At 41.5% G+C, this 26432-nt stretch overlaps 1 protein-coding gene across 2 annotated transcripts in view; it reads right to left on the reverse strand.

The window, feature by feature from the left end:
* Positions 1-26432, reverse strand: part of BRF1 (BRF1, RNA polymerase III transcription initiation factor subunit) — a 249905-nt gene that overhangs the window by 13197 nt on the left and 210276 nt on the right. The window contains exon 16 of one of the 2 annotated variants that reach the window (XM_019550818.1): positions 1098-1149. In XM_019550818.1, the coding sequence (XP_019406363.1) occupies positions 1098-1149 (52 nt within the window). Of the gene's footprint in view, positions 1-1097; positions 1150-15564; positions 16901-26432 lie in introns of those variants that run through there. The other variant, XM_019550819.1, reaches the window with a different exon arrangement.

Genomic DNA, 26432 nt, shown 5'->3' on the forward strand with positions numbered 1-26432 from the left:
CTAACCACTAGGCAACAGGGCACGTTAACATGTTAAGCATCTGTCCTCAGAACCAGGAACAGGAGTTCTGAGTTGCAAGTGAACAGAGATGCCCAACAAGTAATGCAAGTCTGACGACTAAGTTCGTGAAAGGATGGAGAGGTCAGACACAACTTGATGATGCTTAGGAGTTCTTGCTGGCTGCTTCCAGGCTTTCTGAATCCCCCTTTGGAGGTGCCTGCCTGTCCTCATTCTCTGCACAGTGCACTGAGGAGCCTAAATCCTGTGAACTTGGATGGCTCTTTGGAACTGCCTAAGCCTTCCCGTGGCCTGGACACAAATCCTACGTCTACTCTAATTGAAACTGCCCTTCCAGGACAAAGAACCAAAGGCGAGGTCAGTACTAGGGTCCTATCACTGTCTCCTCCTCTGTATTAATATAGTCTCAAAAAAACTATATAATTATCAACTTTTGTTATTTAGAGAAAGTCGTCATCATGCCTCTTGCCCCAGGTGCTGGGAGAGCAGAATGGCATTACTCCCATCTCTGTGCTGACTAATATGCAGACACAAACTCTGCTGCTGCTCACCCACTTCACTTGTTTGTTGTTACTGACTTGCAGGTTCGATTCCCTCCCTGCAGCTGGAATCCTTCTGGCACACCTTAAACATGAGTGTGTTCTCAATTATTGATGAATGTGCATGCATGCTCTATATTTTGATCAGCCTTCCTTAGAGGAGCCTTATTTTTGTAAAAGCAAACCTCACCTGGAAAATGCAAGGCATCACCTTTGCAGTGCTACCAGCTTCCTCAATTGAAAAGAATCCCATCTAGCTTTTCTATATTTATGTGTACATAGTGAATACTTGGCTGGGATGGTTTAGACAGGGATGTTCCTGCCTCCCTGCAGAGACAGTGAGCAGGGGGGTTGGACTACATGATCTTCAGAGGGCCCGTCCAATCCAACTTTTCTGATTCTTACAAATAAGTGCTGAGTCCAGTGAGGTTTGTAAGAATTTGCAAGATCAAGCTTTAGGCGCTTTAAAGAGAGCTAAACCTGTTTTCAGCCTCTAGTGGTATAGAAGGGCTCTTGAGGGAGGAGGTAAACATCATGTACCTCTTCAGTTGCAGCCTTCTTAGCTAGTTGTGAAGAAATCAAGGGTCTTAATCTGGAGAGAAATAAAAAAAGCATAAGATTTGGCAACATTAGAAGAGTTCTGTTGTAAAAGGAAAAGTTCAGCTTGCCACAGAGAACATTCACTTGTACTATTGGCAAAGAAAAGGGTTTGCTAATGTTATCACACTCTATTATCCATTCCATTTAAACACTTCTAAAATGAAGCCTTTATACAAGCTCTACATGCTAACAATCGTTAACATTTACATTCACTATAACTATCCCGTAGCAATTCAAGGCAACAAGAAAAAAGGCTGGCTAAGAAGCAGAGGAGCTAACCCCCATCCCACACATCACTCTCAACTCTCTCTACAGAGACTCTATCACATAGATGGTTTTTGCCACACAATTTGGAGGCCAACAAATTCAGGCAGGTGGAGCGGGGAATGTAGAAGCAAGAAGCCCTTCTCTACTCACTTCTGCCACTCCCTCACAATGACTCAAAGAGCCCTTTCTCTTCTTAATTATACCAGCCTGTCATGGCCCTCAATCTCAGTGGCATGACATCAAGCCTACGTTGGTGTAAACTGAATCAGAATCTGGCCTGAGATGATCATAGCATCTTGCATGTAATCCTGAACTGAGGAAAATTTACACAAAAAAATGACCTCAGATGATCTCTGAATAAAAAGTGATGGTAATTGAACTTGTGTATATTCTAAAAGATATTCCTTCGAAAAGTAAGGCTTATATAAAGACATTGGGAGAAACTAAATTAATTTGTATCATTTTGTCATCTGAGTGCCAAATATTGTTGTTACTGCTAATCATTTGATATCCTGCAGTTTTTTTATTGCTATGAACACTATTCTCAGTTGTTTTAATCTATTTCTGGTTGTTTCTTATTCCCTCCTCCTTGTGCACACAGATCAGCAGAGAGCAAGACTTAGCTTTAACCTAAATTCAGTTCAGACAGGTCCCCAAGCATACCTTTTAGCAGAGCCTAAGCAATTTAATTAATGTCTATTTACACATCCAGAGCTGAGCGTTCTTGAACTGTAAGCTGCCTTTTCTCTCCGTTTTACTAGTCCTGCTTTCTTTAGCATTCGGAGACAGGTTGTTCTCCAGTTCTTTAAAAAAAAGAAAACCCAAAACCATTCTACGGTGGGGAGAGAAACCCCAGAAAAAGAGTGAAAAGTTATAGGTCTGCATTATCCCTGAGAGAGAAAAGAATCTTAAAATTCAAAAAACTGGCCGACTTGCAAAGATGTGCAACTAGAGTTGTCTTCCCAGCACTTCATAACAACATTTTCAGGACATTTGGACAACAGGGGCAGCCCGAGATGAACCTATTTGCAGTAGATATATCTGAGCGGATATCAGAGCAAACAATGCACGGGTGGGCACCCACAGCGCGATCAGGATACAATGGGATTTTGCTTCAGATATTGTTTGCTGCACTTCATGATTATCAAAATTCTGGGAGACAAGATACTCTTGACCCAGAGAAGTTACTTCCTACCCAATACTCCCAAAGGATACCATGACATAGAGAAAAAGACATCTGAAGACAGATCCTTCTTTTCCTACTTATCGATATGTATATGCATATTCTCTTTACTCCATCTCATCTGAATTACTGAGCTTTCCTGAAACTTGATCATTTGTAGGATACTATCAAACACTGTTCGCCCATAGCCACATATCTCGTTTAGATGTATGCAAGCATGAGAATTCAGCAACATCAGGAGATTAGGTAACTAAAGGATTCCAGTTATCTAACTTGTAAAAGATATTATATTATATTTACATAGTTTACCATCAACAGAGATGAAATTAAAGATCTTCACTTTAAAATGAATGATTACTGCAGCCACATTCCCTATCTGGGGAGGGCACAAATTGCCTCACATTCCCAGGGGCACTACAACCTCTCTACAACACCTTCAAGTCTTTTCTCTGCCAGTGAGAATCAAGCCATTGAACGAGGCCCTAACAATATTCTGAATCTGCCTGTATATATTTTACAGCAAATAAAGCATGTGCTTGGACATGGACCAAAACAATCCCCGTTACAGTAAAAGCACACAGTAAATATTCCAGTTTCTTTTTAAGTTAAATGCTTCTACTTAAAATGAGGAACAGGGGCAGGTTCTTATGGAGAGGCTGTTTGTAAAGTGTGATGGTAAATATAAGGACTCATTCTGCTCTCTTCCACTTTTCAACACTGAGTGACTGTACTCCAGTTAGCGCCCTGCAGGGTGGATTTCTGTTCTATGCTAGTGTTCAGAAAGCAGGCTTTTTTTTCTTAGTAGTTAGAAAAACAGTCTCCCTTTTCTTCTTAGATATTATTTTTGGCTGTCTCCGAGCCTAAGATTCAATGTGCTGGAAAGACACTGGGCCCAATTCTTCTCTTACTCCCCCCACCCTTTTTTTTTAATATTATTAGGTCTCCAGCAACTTCAAAAGCTACTCCCCAATTTAATCAGCAAGATGTGGCCTACTGCATCTAACATGCACTATCAATACACACCAACAGTGAAAACTGAAGAGTCAAAACTACCCCACACAGACAGATCGTGTCAACTTAGTTTCCCGAGAGAATCATGTCATTGATTTTTTTTAAATAAGCTAATTTATCTCCCTTGGCTGATCACATCATCATCTCTACAGAGACCCCTAGTTATTACTGTACAACGCAGTAAGGAAAGATTTTACAGGGGAGGTTGGGTTTTTTTAAGTGCCATAATGCCCTGACCTTAAAGCAGAGCAGCTGCTGCCACACCAGCCATATGGAACAATAAATTATTAGCTGCCATGGCTACAGATACTAGCTCCTTCTGCTGTCTGATTAACCAGGGAGGGCTTGAATATTGTAGCGTGTCATCAGTAAGGAACACAGCTGTTTTTAAGGCTGGGGTGGGACTGGGCATTAATGCTCAAATGAACAGCTTCAAAAAAAAAAAGCAGATAACCAAAGTTCTTTATCCAACTTTTAACATGCATCCCCACACCACATCTGTAATCCGCCCACATACTGCATTTAATCAGGACTTTGCTCAGCAAAAGAAACACTTTGAATTCAGAGCTACTGCATCCCATATATTAATGTCTTTTCCTGGGTTAAGGCAAACTGTGATATATATCATGTCTCTATATAAAACCTAGCATTTTAAGAGAAATATAATGTTTCATAGTTTCATAGTTTCTAGGGTCGGAAGGGACCTGAGCAGATCATCAAGTCCGACCCCCTGCCATGGCAGGAAAGAGTACTGGGGTCAAACGACCCCAGAAAGGTGTTCATCCAGCCTCCTCTTAAAGACCCCCAGGGCAGGAGCCAGCACCACTTTGCTTGGAAGTTGGTTCCGGACCCTAGCCGCCCTGACAGTGAAGTGGCGCCTCCTGATATCTAGCCTAAATCTACCCTCTGCCAGCTTGTGACCGTTATTCCTGGTCACTCCTGGTGGTGCTCGGGGGAACAGGGACTCCCCCTCCAATGCCTGCTGGTCCCCTCTGACTAGTTTGTAATAATGGTCCGCCTGCTCTTTCTAAATGCTTCAGTAATTGTCCATGATTTATTACATTTCATTATTTTGTATACTTGCATTATGACAGAATTACATACGTTACAAACTTGGGGGGGGGGGGGAGGGGAGAACAGGCCACCTTCTGAATGCTGCACCCAAAGAAGGAAAAAAATAAATGAACAAGCCCCAAGTGGAACCCACAGATTTCAAACTAATTTGAAAATTATGCAAATATACAAATGCTCAAGTCAACCAACACACATAGCTTTGGAAGCTGACAATCTGGACATGTTTTTGACACACAATAATGGCGCTGCGCATGTCACCAGTATCTACTCACTACAGGATCTGCTTAGCTCACGTTCCACCTCCATCCGAGACTGAAGATAACATGTAGGTTTGTCCTCCAGTTTAGCAATTTAAAAGACTCAAAATAATATATTGTGACAGGGCTGAAGATCACACAGATTGAACTTTCAAAGAGAACAAATGCTTTGAAAAACAAGCTGGCTGTGACAAACAACTGTTTTTATTTTGCTTATTATATAACAACAAAAGATTACATTGTGTAGTACATAAAATAGAGAGCGCGTGATGGGGGCAATAAATATGTGCAGGTTACATTAGGCAGTTCAACCACCCAAAGGTTTATGATGCTGTAACATCCCCTCAGAGAAATTCTGGAAGTAATCTGGAAACTCACCAAAGCTCTGTTTCTACTGAATATTAACTTCATCCATCCAAGTAAGGAACCTCTTATTATTGCTTATCACACATACTCATTTTATGGACAGACAAACAACAAATATACAGTGGTAAAATGCAATAAAACGGTTTTATCGGCATGAGTCTGGAAAGAGCGTGTTCCTCGTGAGTGGCAAGTCTCGAGTAAAATTATGCAGGTTATCCTAGATAAGTGTCAATAAAACCTACCTAGCCGTGCTGCATCATGATTGCGTTCTGTATATGCACCATATCTACTACAGAAACTCCGTTTGTGGAGCGCTTTAGAGAAAAGGGTGAAGGACTTTTTTTATTTTATTGGTACTACTTTTGGATCCCGTTCCACTTGCCAAGTCAAGCTGACTTCATCTAACAGTCCCAATTTAGCAGACATTTTCCTCTCTGGGAGAGGAAAAACAGCAAATTTTAAACAATTCTAAAATAAGTTGAAATATCTAAAGTCCATGTTATCTTCTACTGAACAGATGGAAATCAACCCTGTCCAAAAGTCTGGAGGTCCCTTTAGCAGCATTACAGAGTTACAAGATGAGCCATAAACTCATCGCTGGTTCAAGACTGAACAGTGGATAGTCTACGCCGCAGACCAGTGGTATCGGTTTTTGTTGGGGGGTTTTACGAGGGGAAGAAAAGGATTTTAAAAAGACATATTCTGAGGACAACAAAGAATATCCCCAGCAGCTTGGGCTCAATGCACAAATTTATATTAGAGCTAGGTATATCATTAATTACTTTGCTTTACCAAGGCCAGACGGGTCTGCACTTTCTGGGCCCCAGTTTTCTCTTCAGTATTAATGGATAGAGTAGTTTCTCCAAATCAGCCATCCTGATGCTAGCAATGCAGAAAGCTCAAAAGCTGCTCTTCACACAGAAATCAAGCACTTGCAGCTCATGACATACCTAAGCCAGCTTGACACTAGCCACCTCAGGAACTGCTTATATGTAACCCCCAGCATGGGCCATAAAACCAGCCCAAGAAACTGGCAGGCAGCGAGCCCACACTGAGCTCCATGCAGCAAGTAGTTTCAAGCTAGCTTGGGTACATCTACTGTGAGCAGTAGCAATTTCTGCCTAACCACACCCGATATGCCATTCTCCAGCATTTCCTACTCCATGACAACAAAAAATTAGCTCTTTCTGGCAAATGTGGAAAACTGAAGCAGCAGCAAAAACCTGAGTGAAAATGAGACATCACTCCCATTTTGGATTCCAGCACAGTCCTTCTCTTCATCAGAGAGGCTTGGCTCTTCAGCATCACCGCATCAGGCACTGCAGCTCTGAGGTTATCTTCAGTGCTAAGACCAGACTTGAGCCCATACAGACCAAGAAATCATGAAGCTGAAAAGGTGAAAGGTAAGAAGCTCTACTGGCCATAATGGTATGTGCAGATGAGCTATCCACCACAAAGCTAAAAGAATGGATCGGTGTATTACCACAAAGCACAAGGTGTTAAAGGCTCTGTGATAATGGTATGCGTGCACACCCCCCCCCGCAGCACATGAAAGCTAAAGCAGAGTTGCTTTATTCCTCTTTTCCTGAAAGCCTGGGTAAGAACATGCACACACTCCCTTTCACCTTGCAATAAAGATAACCAAAGAGAAACATTTGTTGACACTGTGGGCACATGCAGATGAGCACACACGTGCAGGGGTGTGCATTTCCTGTGGGACAAAGAACACCGGCGCATATTTGTGCCACGGATTTTTTTATCCTAGGACATGCCAAGTTTACCTGGGTGGGGTACAGGGGTTGGGATCGGCACCTGTGCTAGCCCCAGCAGTCTTACCTGAGGTCCTGGGGGCCTCCTGGAGCAGCAGTGGCATCAAGTCAGCTACTTGGAGCCCGGCTGGCAGCCAGAGTGTGGCTCTGGCTGGCCAAGCTCCATTTCTGGTGGCACACAAAGCATGTGCTAAACCACTTTTTTTAGCAGCATTTTTTTTTGGCGCCAAGATCTCTCAGTGTTCAAAAAAAAACACTGCACTGCAAATTAGCAGCACAGCAAACGGGTGCACGTGCACCACGTGCAGTTTGCAGTGCCTCAAACTGCATACCGCACATGCACGCTCATCTGGATGCAACCTGTTTATCTTAGTACTTCTGCATCTTTCTAAGGACAGCTAAGTACTGTAGCAGCACCATGCACCTCTAAGTACTTAAGTAATTGCAGTAAAATACCAAACTTGGTACTTTTGTCATTGGCCACAACAAATTTCCAACGACAAAAGATGAAGGAGTTCAAAACTAAAGCCACATTATCAGGCCTAACTAAAAATAAGGCAAAACCAGCAGATCATGAATAACTTGCACATATGTCTGAGTCTAAAAGGAAATCACTGCAGACCATGGGAAATTAGAAATGCTCCAGGACTGATCTCAAGTTTCTGGTCAGTGCACATTCTTCCTGCAAGTATGAAAGGAGGTGACTTTCAGTGGGACTGTCAATATTGACTCTGGGAAGCTCACCTCTTGACACTTCTAGGTGCCTCAGAATAAATAAATATCTAAAATTGATCATAAAATGCACAGTACTGAATCTCTGACCAAAAGATGGCATTCCTTTCATCACAGCAGCTTGGAGTCTCTCCTTGCTGAGCAAAAGAAATGGTGGGAGTAAGGTAAATTTGTACTTGGCTAGGAAAAGGTGCTTGAAAGCAAAGAAGCAAAAAAGCTAAGTCCCCACCTGGATTGTGAACGGCATGTAAATAACCAACCACAAAGGCCTTAGTTCACCAAAGTATTTAACACGTGCTTCACTTTAAGCCTGTGAGTAGGACAACTGGCATGCTTAAAATCAGACTTATACTGAATTAGCCAATATGGTAGTGGGATATAATGCATTCACCTTAGCAGAAAAGGCTGCCATCAATAGAACTTTGGCCAAGAAATGTAAATTCCAGTCATTTTTAAATCATGGGCTTATAGTTATGCAGGGGTCAACCAAAATTAACACAGTACACAAATGGCGCTTTAATTTGAATAGAGCTAAATTACACCACGAGGAACAGAATGTCCAGTTGTGAAGTTCCCAGCAACAGAGTTGTTGCTTTTAACTCTGGTATAAATACACTTTCCTACATGTAGCTGAGGAGGTTTACAAATATTTGCTTTTTGACAGGTGTTTTTGATCAATCTCAACCTCATAAAAACAGATAATGAGGCAAAAGATGAAAAGGAAAACATCTAGTAACCTGAAGTCTCTGAGAACAATCCACAGAGACTTTTATACCCAAAGGTGATGCAAGATTTATTGTTAGATCTTTCCTGTTTAAAACATGTGACATTACAAGGACAAATATCATACAGACATAATATTAACTTACATCTTGCACTATATCAGCTAATCCAGCTAATGTTTAAATGAATTACTTTTTGCAAGTCTATGCAAAGGAACACAATACTTGAACATTCAGGTTGTTGTAATTTTATACAAGTTATTCATCAAGAAATAAGGATATATGGTAGGAAAAAAATCCTGTGCCTGTGTCTGTTATATTTAACACTAAAGAGCAATTCCATTGCCAACCATCTGGAAATCAATATATTCCAAGCTTTATTTCATGATTACCAACATTCGTCTTCGTAACTCATTTCCAATTACAAGCAATAAATCATTCCTTCTTGCACATAATTTCCAGCAGCCAATTAAGGCAAATCTCTTATTTAAATAGCAAATATATATTTAAATTATCACACATTTTAAGGCATGTACAGAACATGCCTAATCAAGAGCTTAATGCTGTTGTGGTGGAGCAACACTGTTTCTGCTGGAAGTGTGCAACCACTTGCAAAAGGCATACGCCATCATCCGGACATGAGCGACCCACAGATCTTGGGGTTGAGAACTAAGTCATGTAATGCTGATCTGTTTTATTGTAAACTGGCATGATAGTGATATTTTGCCATTCCTGAAACTGCGTGCATGTTAGGGAAGCTGGAATTAATGACTTTTTTTGAAGGTTATGGGATATGAACGCAAGAGGTTGAAGTGAGCCAACAGAACTTGCAGGACAGCCTGTTAAGAAGAGGTTTTTAGAAGCTGATTTTAAGCCAAGGCAGCTAATTGTCACATGGTAAAAACAAAGCAGATTTTTTTTCAGCAAAGAAGCTACAAGTTGAAGAACTGACCTCCCTTCTTCTGAAAGATGGTCCATCCAGGACAGGATTAAGGTTTACACAGTGGCATGCTCCGTTTCATCACTTCAGCTAGTCCCTATCTGTCGTGTGGGTTTAGAGAACCTCTATCTGTGCTGTTGTCCACTGGAGCCCACCTTGGGCACTACTTTCCTTGAAATCCTTTTACTCATGTCCCTCACAGCTCAGCTCCAGAGAAATGTTTAGTGTTGATGCTAATAGCTAATAGTAGGCAGCACGAAAAGAATTTATCAACATCAGCCCTGACAGGGCAGGACAGAGAGAGGCTGTGAAACTGCAAAAAAGGAAAGCCAAGCAAACTTTACCACTATTTTCAGGAAGAGGTCTCTAGTTGTAATTTTGGGGGGCAACCCTTAATGAGAGAAGAGTTTAAAGGAGAAGGCCAGAAATGTACCAGAGTTTATGACGTGAAGATATGAGACAAGGGAAACGGCTCAAACAACAGGGCCACAAATGTCAAGTGGAGTTTTTGCAAATATTTGCATAATGTGTACACACACATGCACACATACAATCTTCTATATCGTCTTCAATGTGACCCAGAGTAACAAGACTGGTCACAAGACAGACCTTTAAAAATGACCTTACTGGCACTGGATCATTTAAAAAAGGAGCTCTAGTCAGGAGGGTATTTGCTACAACTGTGGATACAAAGTTATTAATATGAGAACTGATCTACGGAATGTGAAAGGGGTCCCTGTTGAGACTTCATTTGGCCTTCGCAGTCTGTGCTCCAATGCTACCCGCCCACATCTGGCATGCATTTGTTGTAAAGATGGGGGAACTGGGAAAAAAATATAAACGTCAACCCTGACCTAAATCTTGACCTACTTGAGCCATCATCACAAGACTGCCATACTTAAAAATGGCTAAAAAGAGGTCGCTCACCAGTTACTGGGATTCTTTGATGGTTTCCTCACTTAAGGAATGTCTTAGACCTCTCATGATTTTTGAGAGCTCCGTTACTAAGCAGCAGGTTTGGACCACATGAGCTTTTCCTTTGTGGCTCCAAATATTAAGAGCTGAGATCATAAAGAGGCTATGCAGCTCCCAACCACTTCTTTTCCTCCCTCTAAACCCTCCATTACCATAAACCCCACGAAACCAAAAAAACCTCAGGAGACAGTAGAAAAGCAGGTAGGTGGTACGAAGATAGAAGAAACACCTGGAGGAGTGCAGTTACAACGGTAGTAAACCCCGCTCCAACCTGTTCAACCCATAATACAATTCTCTAGTCCTCAGAGGCAATCATGAGGAGAGAGAAGCTGATGTGACGCTCATCATGATGCTCTCCAGTGATCAGTCAGTCTTGGTTAGCATTTCATCAGATAGCTCTGTGGCTCACAACCATGCTTGAACAGGATGCCGTTTTCAACGTAAACAAGACCTCCTCCTTTGAGGAGGCTTATGAGACTAACAGGCCAGCCAAGCCCCGGAAGGTGGCAGGCAGAGTTTGTGGCTATGGAAGGATTGCAAAACCGCCACCTCAAGGACAGCAACAGATCCCGACTGCTGCTGCATGAAGGCGCGAACAAAATTGTGGAACGGTGCTGCAGATTTCTCCGAGGGAAACATTACAGGCATGCATTACTGATTCTACTTCACTCTTAACAGAGAGTCTGAACACACAGACACAGCACCTTATGGCGAAAGCACAGCATGTCTCAATGGATAAAACATTGCTCACTTAGCTGGCAAGTGGAAATGATACTCCCTTTGCACTGCTCTCGGAGGTCTACAAATACTTTTGATACTTTCAAAGTCCTTCTCTGAGATGTAAGTATCATTATTTTTATTCTCCAAATGAAAAAGCTCAAAACCATCTTAACATCTAGACTCCCAAGTCTGTACTGTCCAAGTGGTTAGACTAAAACCTTGGAAAGGAAATTAAAAGGTACAAGGTCTAAAGCAAGCATAACTCAGACAATAGATTTTGGGGAAATTATGGATGAGAACACAAAAAATCTTTGTCCCTGCAGAATATGGTGAAAGGAAGATCCAAGATGCAGATGGTCTCGTGTCTTTGTTATATAAATGTGCAAAGGGTTTGTCCAAACTACCACGTCTAAGGAGGCTTGCAACCAATCAGAGCCATGAATGGTTTGAATTAGGACTTGTACAGACATGCAACTATGACGAACTTGTTAATAACCATGGCACTGAGCAGTGATTGCAAGCGACTGCACAGGGATGTCAGTAGGTTGAGCACTTTTCTTCTCATGTGAATAAGGTCCCTAATCATGCTTGAATTGGTTTGCCCAGTCCTCCCATTCCCCAACCCTGAAGCAACTGTCTATATTCATGCTCTCATCCCATGGTAAATGAGAATTAGCTTATCCTACTTTCATTCTGTATTGCCCTCGAAAGGTTAGGAATATTGGGATTTGCCCACACCAAATTTCTGCTGGCAGAACTACGTCAGCTAGATGCAAATAAAAGATCACATTTCAGAGTCCATGTAGATGTTCTAGTGAAACCCCTGGCCTGGACGTAGCTCTGAGCCTGATCCATTCTGGGAAGCTAATGTACGCATCTCTGATGACAGAAAAACTCCTGCTTGGCAGAACTCTATTTACACGAGGGGCTTAGTCCTCATAGCAGCCCTTGTTTCCTGGCTGCCCAAGTGCATAGACATCCATGAGCTCCTAGAGCGCTGCATGGCCCCACTGCAGCAGCAGTGACTCCAGAGTGTTAAGTGCACCCTAAGAAAACTGGATAATAATGGGAACAGTGGCTAGCAGAAGGCATGGGAGTGCTGTGGCCAGACAAACAGAGTGTAACCAGACAGAGAACAAAGCCTTCTTCCACCACAGAGAAGCTTTGAGTGTTGATGCATTTGTAGAGCAAACTACACCTAAGCCTAAAACTCACTTCTCTGGTTTTGGCTTAAAGACTACTAGGATGGGTCAGATCATATGTACTTTAGATTGACCAACTTATTGAGTGGATGGAGATGTTGAACCTTAAACAAAGGCTTTTTCTGTATAAAACCACTGGCATTACATATGTGTTGACACCAAAAAAAGTCTGGCTAAAAGTCCTTTTCCTTTGTAATTGCTTAACCTTCCTTAAACTCTGGTGCTATCCCTAAGCTAATTCTTCAGTTATTATAGACTTCTTCCAGCCTCTACAGAATCTGAATATCAAATGCAAAACCATGACGGGTTTTTTTTTTTTTAAATCATGACCTTTTTGCCTCTTTCTAGGTCATCTTTAATAATACTATTAAAAGAGACTGCTAATTATTCTGCTATAATAATACAACCTTATGCCCTCACCCTCCAAAGGTTTAGGTATATGTTTGACTTCAAATAAATGAGGAATCCCATTGATGTTAATGGAAATACTCAAAAGCTTACATTTATGTTTGCAAGTTTAGGGCTTTCTGAACCTCTAGAATTGTAAAAGTTAAGGTTACATTCATTGCAGCCACGGATAAGGATAAGGAATGCATGCCTACTGTACCAGCTAGCAACCTACTCTGAAAGTGAAAAGAAAAAAAGTTCAGCTGCTTGCCTGGGCATTTTAAATTGGGAAAGGATAATACCATAAATAGCAGCTTCTACTGTCCCATTATGTATGCAGAGTATTTTTCCCCCAGAAATTATTAACTTTTGCCAGCAGATTTTTCACAGAATTTTTGATACACAACTAATATTAATGGAACTCTAGGATAAAACACGAAACAAATGCAAACCATTTTGAATAAATCCCTCCTTCTTTTACATCTCAAAGAATAGGCACTAAAACTATGCAATTAAATAGGCACTGCATAGAAAAACAGAAATAGTAAATTCCTCATGTACCTTAAATCCTTCATGTCCTGAGCTATGTTTGAAGATCAATACAAAGATACTTTCAGGTTAATCCTACTGCAATGTTTATTATGAACTTTTACCCCATGCACAGTGAAGGAAAAATTCACAATAAAAGAGAAGAGGAAAAAAAAAACCCTGCTATTCCTAAAAGACTTGAACTACTTTAAGAAAAACAGAGGCAGAGAGGAGTTGGAAGACCCCATCTGTGCAGAGCCTTTTTGCTCTTTGTGCTGTATACATCCCTATACAAAGCACACAGATTCCCTGCTGTACATAAACAGAAGATTAAGCCTGGGCTGAAGTCACAGCTTCAAAGTCCATTAGTAAGAAATGTGCCAATTCGTTTTGCCATTAGAACAAATGCCAACTAAAACAAAAGCATCAATAAATGCATACATTGTTGCACACTGTGTAAAGCTGTTAGGAATATGTCTTTTAGGATAAGACAGAAAACGTGTTTCAGTGATCGTTTCTCTAAGGTTATAAGTAAGTGTAAATGAGTTACTTGGCTTTTGTTCCTTCTCATTACCACCCTCAATTTTGGTTTCCAGGTCTCAAAAGCAAGCTCAGAAGAGTCAGCCAGCAACAAATGCTAAATTAAAATGATAGGATCTCTTTTTTGGGTGTATATATCCTGAATGCTTGCTTTCGGTTTAGATGTGCTACATTCAGTACATGGCTAAAGAACGCAACAAATGTCTTAGAAGTGCTCGGCCCAAGGAGACAACTGTTTGGACCCGCTAGCAATAAAGCTCTCCTTTCTAGTAGTTTAATCTCCATACGCTGCACTTTTCTTTATCAGCATTACAGAATCATTTCAGTTTGCCTTGGTTTTTGCATCTATAAAATATCGTGGGAACATTAAGACTTGGCAACACCACATCTGGGCTTTTAGGATGACAATACAAATCTGCACATTCCTTTGCCTGGTTGTTTACTGCTGCATTAAAATAAATGTAGAGATGCAGGAAGTCCTAGGCACAGTGTGTGTATTTTCATGGAAGCTTAGGTTTCTAAGAGTGAGCTGTTTTAATGGGACTGAATCAAATTCAAACATATATGACAGACTGAAATCCAGAAATTAGCTCAGCAGCAGTTTACAACCCTTTGCTTTGAAGTAAATCTTAGCATAATAGACAAAGAATGCATTCGTTTAGGAGTACCTATAATGTTTGCTCCAATCTCAGTGGTAAAAGGGCAAAGTAGCAACTGATTTTCCACCGTTGCTTTCACATTTCAGAATTTGTAACGACTTGTTTGAAAGATTTAACAGGAGAATCTAGTAATCTGTTTATAATTAAACATGAAAGTAACATAAGCCAAGAGTTTCCCTGGTAAAAAAAAATTAAAAACTTCTTACTTGAAGGTCACTGGATAAGCTATACCCATTACAAGAAAAGTTATTAAAACCTGACAACAGCAAAGGTTTATCCATCTAATGTACTCCCAGTTTAATCACAGGCATATCTTCTATCTGAATTCAAAAGCCCACACTGCCCAAGAAGTGGGCAGACAAAAAATTCAGTCCCCCACTCACTTCCCAGGATAGAAATGAAAAAATGTACATGGCAAAGCAGCATGAACGTGGGATGGTGTTTTTACCAAACGGCAGCCCTACACAGAAAGCCCTTGTGCAGGCCACTCCTGTCCGAGGCAAGAGGATATGAAAAACACAGGGCAGCTGGGTCAGAGAGCACTCGAGGTAAAATACACTGAGCATGCCCCTGACCTGGTCCCACCATGGCTCCAGCCACAATTGGCATGCACATTATAAATGCAGTTGTGCGACCATCAGATCAGGATCCACTTTCTACCGACTAGGATAACTCATGTGCCCCCCATTACCACAGAATCAGAGCAGCTAGCAAGATCCAGTAATGGTCCGCACAATATACCTGAAGGAAACTAGTGCTATAGTCCAGTGGCTCTCAATTTTTGTTTGTACCAGGACCCATTTGTAAGCATCGATGACCAGTCCCGACCCAGTGCCCCTCACTCCCGACACACTGCCCCCCATCCCCAGGCTCCAGCCCCCATTGTGGGGGGCAGGGGGAGAGGGGTGTGTGGAGCATGGGGGCCCCCAAGCAGCCCCTTGTAGGCTGGAGCTCTGCCAGCCTGCAAGGGAAAAGCCAGTTTCCCACATTTTTCTCCTTTAAAGGAGAATCCATTTTTAAAGTTTGTTCATGACCCTTTCATATATTCTTGAGACCCACTTTTGGGTCATGACCCGCGGGTTGAGAAACGCTGCTACGGTCTTCACTTTGAAGGCTGCAAAATGAAGGACAGAGTATTCAAATGACATGCACAGTAACAGGCAATGACCCTCACCAATGAACCTGGCTTCCTCTTCCTCTCCTGCCTCGACATGGAAGAGATGACCCAAATTCAGCCGCATGCTAACGATAAGTTCAATCACCTGCCGTCAGTGGCAATCTTAATAATCACCTCTAACTTTTCTTGCTATCCATGTGGGCCAATGAAGCAGCTTTGACACCACCTGGAGCTTTTTGATCCGTTTCTGTGTTTCATAAGTCAGTCTGAGCGCGGAAATTTATCAATTGTGATTCACAAGACATTTTTTTCAGGTTGACATCATTGTGAGGAAGGGAAGAAGAGAAAAGCTAGATGTACCGTATTTGTCAACTTGAAACACTAAGTTGGCTCTAGGTACTGATATAAATAGCAAGAAAGCTTCACATTTATTAGAAACAGATGAAACGAGTTCCAATTCTTTTTGAACAGTTGGACTACTGTAGAGACCTAGCTGAGTCTTGCGCAGCGGGAGTTTCCGTTGTCTATCACTACACATTTAAGCACTTGAGGATGTCGCAATAAACGCTGAATCGAATTCACCATCAAAAGACAAAATCCATGTTCTATCTGCCAAAACCTTTAGCAGCCTAAACAGAAAATGTCACAATTGATTCTCACCAACAGTACAAAAATAAAAAGCAATGTTTTAAAGCCTTAAGGGAATGGGTAGATAGACAGATAAACAAAATGACAAACGAATGAATTTATGCCGGTGTTCCCTCCCCACCACCAAACAAGAACCATACTTCAAGTAAATTGATAGAGCCCCACAAATCAAAGGAAAAATCTAATGAGTAGTTGTATTTTTCAACTCTGTCAGGCTCATCAGCCTGGAGGAATGAAGTCAATAGAGATTTGGGGGAAAAAAAAAAAACAACTGCTGTTTTATTTGCATTAGGGTTACAAGAGCCTTCTCTCTCCTCAACTGGTGTCAGATACAATAAAAGAAAAACATTTCAAAGGAAAAAAAGCTGCACGATTAAAAGTGCTTTTCGGCAGGCTTTTCCACCCCCTCTCTCACTCTCTGACAAAGTCATAAATTATGCTGCAGGCTCACTTCACACACAGATGCAGAATCACTTTCCGAATATCACTGCACAGCGATCCAAATCCACAGAGCTCCTGCACTTGAGCAGCTTGGATGGCTCCTGTGCTTGGAGCAGTCTGAAATTCTGGCTGGTTCAGATGACATGATTTTGTATACGCTGAAGTTTTGCCTTCAACAGGAAGTCTACCTGGCGTGTCCACACTCCTAATTAAAAAAAAGGAGACTAAATTCTTAATATTGTAGGGGAATGCTCGCCTGATATAAAATACTGGCCTAAAGATTTGTCCTGCTAAGCAAATGAAGTTTTTCTACTGAACTTAGGGACAGGCTTGTACTTATTAAAGAATTAAAAAAAAAAAAAAGAGCTGCTTTCTAAAATGGCTATATGGACTAATACGAATATTTAGAGGACGCATTTTGACATTTAGGCCCTCGGACGTAGAGTGGCACTTCAGCAGGATGCAGAAGATGTTCATCTTGAATGCAATTATCAAACAAACAAATTGCTTTCATCTAACCATTTTTACACGAAAAACCAAACTGAAAGATCAGAAAATCAAGTTGTACTTTTACCTCATGCTTGCTGCAGTGGAAAACCAGGGGAAAATGTTCTGGTAAATATTTTGATTTTGCATGAAAAAAATATCTGGGAAGACAGCAATTGGAGCTGGGAAATAATTAGTCTTAGATTTGTTTCTGTGAGACTAAAACAATTTAAAAAGGGTCAACAGAAGCTATGTCAGAAAAAGGTCAAGACAATTCTCACACCAGGGGCAGCTGTTGCAATTTACAGGAGTTTTTCTTTGCTGTTAAGAGGCAGGAGAGATTACTGCTGTCTTTAATACCTGAAGCAGTGTGCAAGAGCCAGTCCTCACAGAGAGAAAAAAAACCAGCATCCAGTATGCACAAACTTCTTTAAAATCTGTTTTCAAATCTTTCCAAATGACTAATATCATTGTTACCTGCAACAGAAGTCTAAGAAACAAATTCAGCCCTGGTACAATCAGCACAACCTTACTGTATTAGTATTTGGATCTCAATGCTCTCTTAGCAGCAGTAAAGCATACAGGGCCATTCAGTCAGCCTTACTTTTCTAAGGGCCTTTGATTTACCCATGAAAAGTGCAATATACTTGTAATGCCAAGGCCAGTGTGAGGCCCACAGCACCATTTACATTTTGCACAGGGCTACAGAGGGACAAACTATGTAAGCCACAGCACAGGGTGCCTTTGGATCCCAGTCTACAACAGAAGAGCTCCCTGTGCTGGCTTGCACAGAGTCACCATGAAAGAGACTGGCACTTGCATAAAGCCAACAGTCCCAGAAATTTCATAAGAGTGTTGCCACTGTGCTGTGAACTTCAATTCACTTGATCATGCTCTAGAGCAGTTCTGGGTGCAGATTGTGTGGCAGCCTTGTACACCTCCAAACCTACTGCTTCCCTCAGAGAAAAACCTAATCCCCTCCCACTATGCATTTTGAACTCCTATTCTACATATTGGCTAGGGACAAAAGTTACACATAAACCGGTTTAAGTCATCAGCAACTGGTTTAAACCTATAACAGAACACAAGTTCAGTGCACATAAACTAGTTGCAAAATGGCTGAATCTGGTTTAAGATAAACCAGGTTGTATGTAGTATCAGACTTGACTGATATCAGTCAAACCAGTTGATGAAACTTGGGTCCCAGACCCCTTCCTGGTTCAAGTTAAATCAGTCTCCCAGCATGCTTTCCAAGCCCTAGGCTGGGCTGTCTACTCCAGCAGAGAAGGGTGGGGAGGGGAATGAGGGAAGAGAGGCAGGGACTGTCCACCTCAGCAAACCCTGGCTGTGGTCTGGGGCCAGGGAGGGGGGTTAAGCCTCCCTTCTCCCAAGTACAAATCTGCCCTGCCCTACTAAACTTACTGAAAGTTACGGGTGGCTACGACTGTGCACTACAAATCCCAGAGGCGCCTGGAAGCAGGAAGAGGAAGTTATGAGCAACCCTGCAGAGTCCTGCTCCTGTGATTCTGGACTGCAAATCCCAGAGACCTCAGGGGCTTCAGGAAGAAGCAGCAAAACACACAGCCCATGCTGGCTACGTGCCAGAGAGCTGTGCTCTAGTGCCACCCCACCCCCAGCTTCTGACCTGTGCCACTGCAGACATGTGGCTGCATTTCCCAAATCAAAAGTGAAAGTGTGTCCAGTTGGTTCTCATTTTAATCTCTGCAGCCTAGACTGACCTGCAAAGACTGAATTGATTCAGCCTCAGACTTTTTGACAGTCTGTACTTAGCCATTATGGTCATTTGAGGATGCTATTTGTTGACAGGATAACAAAGCTCCAAGGCTGAAATCCAGCACAAGGGTGGCTATTCATTTAACAGGTGGCAACATTCAGACTATTTATAATAAGACCCCCTCCTGTCCGAGTCACTCCTGAGTCAAATTTTGTATTGTTATTTTGTTTTATAAATCACCCTTCCTAGACACCATCATTTCTCTTTACTGAAGTCATGCTAATATCATACCTCCTGGTTTCAATTTCCATGGGACTGAGCACAACAGTCCAGACTCAAAGTTCAACAGGGAAGAACTCTCAGCTCCACGATGAGATGCTTCTTGCACATATGGCCTTTCTTACAGACATGTATCCAATTTGCAGTCGGCTATCTCTTCAAAGCATCTTCAGCTCTATGGTTTTTACAGGTTTCACTCCCACAGAATATCTGCATTTCAGATTGCATATCTCTGAATGCATTAGCTTGGATTTTTCCAAGATACATCTCAATTTATTTCCTGCCCTAAGTCTAACCCCTCTACATATATATCTATCACTACTGGTAAACACACCATCACCCACTTTGTTGTCTCCCACATATTTCATTAGCATACATTTAACTCCTTTTTCCACATCCGTTATGAAATACAACTGGATTGAACACATCTTTGTAGCATTCCATTAAACATGTTTCTAAGTTGAATACTGCTGCATATTACTGCTTGCTTGGGCAAGGGCAGATTTGGAGTGAGAGAAATCGCCTGAAAAGTCTGAATTTCCTCAAGCACTGTTAGGAAAACATTTTAAAAAGGTGAAAAAACAGAATCTGTTAACAACATTAGATCCTGAAAGATTTTGTTTTTTCCCCATGACCTGTTTTGTTAGGTATTTGAAGGTAACTTCTGCCAGGAACAGATGGTGTTCAAGCAGACAACCGGCAAACAATCCAGAAGAGAGCACTGAGATGGTGTTGTGTGCAAGTCTGGTCAGTTATCCAAAAATGGCATGAATAGAAGAGTAGCTGCCAAAAAGAAAGTTTTTGTTTAAAAAAGAAAACAGTAAATAGGACAAGGAGAAACCTGTAGGCAAGACATTTCAGAAACCAGATAAGCTGAAGTGTACCAGATCTACATTTTGTCCAGTTATAGGCCGTCTTCATAGTGTTGTCCCAGATAGCCACTGAACCTTTGAGCATCAGACAGAGTGGGCGAACAATATTTTTACGGGTGCGCACAGAAATATTCAGCACAGCAGATCTTTTAATCATGCTGGTAGCTGTCAAAAATATATGGAACAAAGGTAACTAAACAAAATTTTATCATCTGCAATGCCTTCAGTCATCTAACTAAATTTCCTCTGATTTTTTTGTTCAGAAAGCCACCACTCAGGACCAAAAAGTGATTATGTAGGAGATCTACAAATGAGAGACTTAGTATTCATTATTCTTATGACCTGCATATATAGACAAAACCTGCAGCAGACAGGAAAGACAGAAGTGTTACATTTATTTGCAAAAATTCTGTACCTTTCAAAAAAAGCAAACCAAAAAACCAAACCCAATTAGGAAGTCTTGAAATGAACAGCAATTAAAGGGACTCAGTCATTTCTCTATGCTTAATGTTGAATCAATTACTAACACCGACCTGAACTTGACATTGCCATTTACTATAATTTCCACCGTTGTACAAAGTTGAAAAATAAAGAATATTTTTCAAGGGAGCCATTTCTAATAATCTGCTAGTAACTTGTTACCTAGATGCCTGTGTACGTTTTCATTAATTTTATTCTAAATTGGAGTGGGCAGTCTGAGTCAGGTGGTGCAAGAGTCATCTGAAATATATTTATGAAGAAACATTGATCATTCTGTTAACTCTCTATTATGCTTAAGGAACCACTAGTTGGTATGTGGATGGAAGCCTTCTATATACTTACATTAAATGTTATAAAGCCTGAAGCAAGTAAAAGAAATCTATGCCATGGTGGGCATGTCTACATGAGACATCTACTGTGGAGTTACCTAATTAGTTTTGCAGTAAACATCTCAGCACCTACACATAAAGTGTTATTAGGATGGAGTAAACTAATCAACTCCACTGCAGGTTAGTACTTAAAAGCACAAGTGCCATCCTAGGGTGGAGTTTTTTTCACTCTGCAGAAGCGCACATCTAGACGCTGATGGAGCTGGCAGGTGCATGTGGCTACTTCAGTGCAGGGGCTGCCTGCCGGCTAGCCCTGCACCGAAGCACCCACGTGCCCGAGCCAGTCTCTCCACAGCACAGTGAGCCAAGTCAGAGCAGCCCTAGGCTGGCAGGCTGACCCCTCGAGCCCCCTGCCAGCCAGGGCTGCTCTGACCCAGCTTAACATGCTGCAGTCCAAGGTCTTCAAATGCACCACCCAAGAGCAATAAATCTGGACATATGTACCAGAGATAATTGCTGTGCATTAGTTGCAAATGCAGATGTTCCTGGTGAGAACTTAAATGTGTTATGTGCATACTTTAAAGATCCGGGATAAAATTATGTTAGATGAAGACCTAATATATTACTGCTGGACAAGGAAATTCATATCTATTGCTGCTACTCTGTCCTTACTTCATCTTTCTGCAGCGCATAGATAACATTAATCATTACGAAGACTACTGAGAAATCTAGACATGAGAGGGGTATTAGAAAGTTAAAACTTCATTTTAAATTGCCTTCTTTGGGGAGGGGTGGGGTGGGAGCTGCAACTGAAAGACTATCAAATATTCTGGTATCTTGGGTACTGTGTATTGCAGCAGAAAGGCCATATTAAGCTGTTTACCAAAGAGCCCTGCTACGCTATTACTCATCAGGGGATGCTGGGGACAGAGCAGCTGCTCTGGTTCAGATGGTGATGTAATTCTCAGTGCTGTCAGCAGAAACTTTCCTAAATGCCCCAAGCTTTCACTGTTCTTTGATTTCTTTTGTGTCAACACATGCATCTACCATTTTGGGCATGTTCAGGCAACTCTAGCTTTCAAGACACAGCTAACAAATTGCACATATATTTCTTGTTACTAAAACTCTCCTCCCTGATAAAATTACGTGCAAATGATTTTCAGAGCAAACTCAAATCTAACCGTTGTCTTCAACCCGAAGCTCTAGGTTTTGTTGCATAGTTACCATTTCATAAGGTTACGCCCCTGTTATACAAGAAACAGAATTACTGTTGTTCTAATCAAAATGCAAATAAGAAAGAAACGAAGCCATAGAAGCAACACTCATTCACTGAACACAATTTGCAATCAAACAATAATTTATAATCATTTAACTATCTAAGAGAAATTACAGAATGACCCAACATCAGTGTCTTTAATTTCACACAACAATAACCAGTCATTAAACTCAAAGTGACACATTTCTGGCCATCAGGCCACTAGCAAAAAAGCCCTTAAGAAATCTTGTAATTTTTTAACAAGTTCCTCGCCCATCTCACAAGTCAGGTTTCCCACTGCCAGATGGTCGATAGGAGTGCTAATGGAAAGAGTTGAAGCTGAAATAAATCTGCCACTTTTAATCAATCACAGACAACTGTGTCATCAATAAGCAGCTCATGTTATGATTAACTGCCTTTAGTAAGTTATAAGAGAAGTTTATACAATATCACACCTCCATGTTTATTGCCACTACCATATAAATGTGGGGAAGGCATTTTGGAGGGTTAAACACCATGGCTAGGGACAGAAATTACACATAAACTGGTTTAAGTCATCAGCAACTGGTTTAAACCTGTAACAGAATACCAGTTCAGTGCACATAAACTAGTTTCAAAATGACTGAAATGGATTTAAGATAAACCTGGTTGAATGTAGTACCAGATGTAGCTGATTTGGGTCAAACCGGTTTATGAAACATGTCCCAGATCCCTTCCTGGTTCAAGTTAAATCAGAGTCTCCCACCATTGCAGCACGCTTTCCAAGCCCTGGACTGGGCTGTCTACTCCAGCAAAGAAAGGTTGGGGCGGGGGGGAAAGGCAGGGACTGTCTACCTCCGCAAACCCTGGCTGGGATCTGGGGCCAGGGGGAGGTGTTAAGCCCCCCTTCACCCCAGTACAAATCTGCCCTGCACTGCTAAACTTGCTGAAAGTTACTGCTGGCTGTAACTGTGGACTACAAATCCCAGAGGCACCTAGAAACAGAAAGAGGAAGCGATGAGCAACCCTGCAGAGCCCTGCTTCCGTAATGCTGGACTGCAAATCCCAGAGACCTCGGGGGCAGCAGGAAGAGAGACATGTTCTAGCGTCCCACCCCCTGACTTCTGTCCTGAGCCACTGCAGGCATGTGGCTGCATTTCCTGAATCAAAAGTAAATGTGTCCAGTTGTTTCTCGGTTTAATCTTTGGAGCTTAGACTAACCTGCAAAGACTGAATCAATTCATCCTCAGGCTCTCTGACTGTCTGTACTTAGCCCATATTTTCATCAATTAAACAGTAATTTTATGAGTCTCTGAAATTCACCAAATAAAAAAACAGTTTATAAGCATTTGTAACTTTACATGCATGGATTCACAGCATAAGCCAAGAAAGTCTAATGTGTTGGAGTTTCTTTAATACATTTTTGAATGATGGCCCATATCCTGCAGCAGACCGATGTGCATGAGACAAAAGGGCTGGCCTGTAACCCCACTGAAGACGAAGTATCCAAAGATCCATCTATGTGGGGCTTCACTGACCTCATGAAAGGCAACTCTGAGAGAGCCTAAGGGTCCACCCGCATAGATTCAACTGCAGAACTGGTCGTCCTCTAACCAAATCTGTTACTCTGCATGCAGGCTTTAAGGTCAAAATGCCACGCGGTGTTTCAAGGAACTTTATGTACCTACAATAAATGCACTCTCGCTTTTTTTTCTTTAGGATACAGACAGGTGTATGCAACTACTGCATCAATATTGTATGACACTTCTATAAACTGTTACGATGCAACTGCTAGATTGTAAAAACTCATACTTAATGCCAAGTGCCAGGTTCCCCTTGCTTTTTAAAGTAGTTGAAAAGATAAGTTGCCCAATCCCTTAGTTTCAGATTTTTAACCAAGGTCCCTAAGTCACTATTTGGAGCAAATTTCTTGTTCTCCTTTAATGATCAGGATCAATCAAGAGTTCAAAATAAACAAACTGCTGTTCCACCCAAGACAGTGAAATTAGCCTATAAAGGTTTACCATTTCCCAATCCAGAGGCAATATGGCATTTTCACAGAAAATTGAAAGAAAAGGTTTAACAAGAGAAATCAATATAGCCCAGTGAGCAGCAAGTCAGGGATCCACAGGATTATAATTATTTTTATACTCCCATTATAATCCTAACACTGAAACTTCTTAAATTTCTTGTTACTGCAGCATTACGTACGATACAGCTTTCCCTGCTATCTGAATTAGGAAGTCCCACAACATAATTTATAAATGGCAATCATGTTATTAAATTTTTGTGGCAATATTATCCATGTCAAAGAATGTTATGACATGGACATTCTTCCCCTGCCCTCCTCCGCAGCCCTGACAGAGCTGAAACATTTGCAAAGAACAAAGTTGAGCTGGTAACCTGTTGCACTAAATCCTTAACCTTATTTGTTCTTGTTTTGTATTTTACTTGATAGCATCTGCCCAAGTGTGCCTACATTGGAGAGATTTGCTTGGACAGCACGATCAGCTTGCAATATAATTTAGGGAATATTGAGCTGTGTGTATGCATGTGCAGAACATAGTTGATCCATCTTATGAAATGATGAATGCCAAGATGAGTGTCTCAATATCTTCAAATTTTAAGGATGGCAATTTTTATTCTAGTAATAATAGTATGAGAGATAATAGTACGGAGTTATTGTAGACTGCTACTGTACCATAGATTAGCCTCCTTGTATTGATCTTTGTGAGACCAAGTGACAGATATGTGAATGTTCCCTGCCGTTTAATCACTATGTACTTTAGGTGTTCTGAATGATTCCCAACCCCCATTTCCCTTTAAAAATTCCTTTTTTTTGCCACAAATTTGCAAGCAGGCTCTGTCATATAAAAGAAATCTAGAAAAGCTTTTCATTCTAAAAAAACCCCCAAGCCTGTAGCCCAAATACCACTTCAAATCTAAGTTTACAAATAAAGAAAATAAAATGCATGAAGAGCCATTCCAAAAAACAATGAAGAAAAGTCAGAAAATTCAAACACAAGGTTGCCATGCTCTCTTTACTAGGGTAAAGGAAAAGAAAAAGCAGAAGAGCAGTAGCAAGAACTCAGCATGTGAAATAACTTTTCTGCAAAAAAAAGGTGGTTAAAAAAAAGACTACAACAAAATCCCAGATGTTTTCATATAGACTGTTTTACCATTTGCTTCTGAACAAGGAATATATGTAGAAGTCCTAGAACACTCAGTTATGTATATGCCCATTCAGATATGTTTGTAATGCTTTGTGGTACTTAAATACACATCACTGCCTTCTCAGAGAGCAATCCAAAATGCACCGAGGTCAGCGAGAAAAGCCTCCACTGATGGGCATTATAACCTAAATATACCACTCAGGTGCTTGAAAAGACTCATCTGAAATGCACTCTCTTAATTTCATTTTCATGCAGGCAAGTTTAAACTACTCTTTATAAACTTTTTTGAAAATTAGTGCTGGCTGCTTTGACCCTAATTCCTAGGTTTGTAAACTGTGAGTGTTTAAATTATTCTGGTTCACAGTATGAAGTGAGATTAAAATGGAAAGCAAGCCAGGCAGTGATGAGCACACAGCCTGCCTAGCTATGGTGAAGCAGACACATAGTGCTCCTTGAAGTTCTAATTCCTATGCAGCAAGTCAGTTTTGGGGGAACCGCTTTGCACCCCTTGCGCTGAGCCACGAGGCTCAGCACTTCAGACAGCTGGGCGGCTTCAAGCAAGACTTTAAAAAAAAAATAAAATAAAATCTAAACAGGGATCATTGCAGATCCTTTTTAGCTGAGGTAAGATTCAAATGGCCAACGCTTATCTAGTAGCGCTGCTAACCACAGCAGTTTGAATGTTGTGGGGGCAGAGGCAGCATATTAAACATTTTGATTGCTTCTATTGAAAAAGTCGGGAAAAAACTCATTTTTAAACCACTGTGTATGAAGCAAGGCAAATTCAATCCGAGGGGCTTGTTTGTTTCCTCACTTCATTTGCATAAGAGAGGAAAGCCTGTTTAGTGATAACTAGGGGTCTACTGAAGAGGCAGCTGCCAGCTGATTTCGTGGGCAGACCAGGGGGCTGGCAGCAGGTGAAGCAGTGGATCTCACCATGCCTCTGATTGGCCAAGGGGCCCCAGTAGCTCTGCCCCTCACCACTGCTTGGCTGCAAGGCCCATGTCATGCGGCCCTTCCCCTTGCCACTGACTGGACAGCCCTCACAGCCAATCAGCGGCAAGGGGCAGGGACAGCAGCCATCCTGCCATGCCAGCAGCCTCCCTCCCAGGGCAGCAATGTTCACAAGGACTGCGGCCTGTTATTAAC

This window comes from Crocodylus porosus, unplaced genomic scaffold (genome assembly GCF_001723895.1).
Source record: "Crocodylus porosus isolate Cpor-Errol unplaced genomic scaffold, CroPor_comp1, whole genome shotgun sequence".
NCBI lineage: Eukaryota > Metazoa > Chordata > Crocodylia > Crocodylidae > Crocodylus > Crocodylus porosus.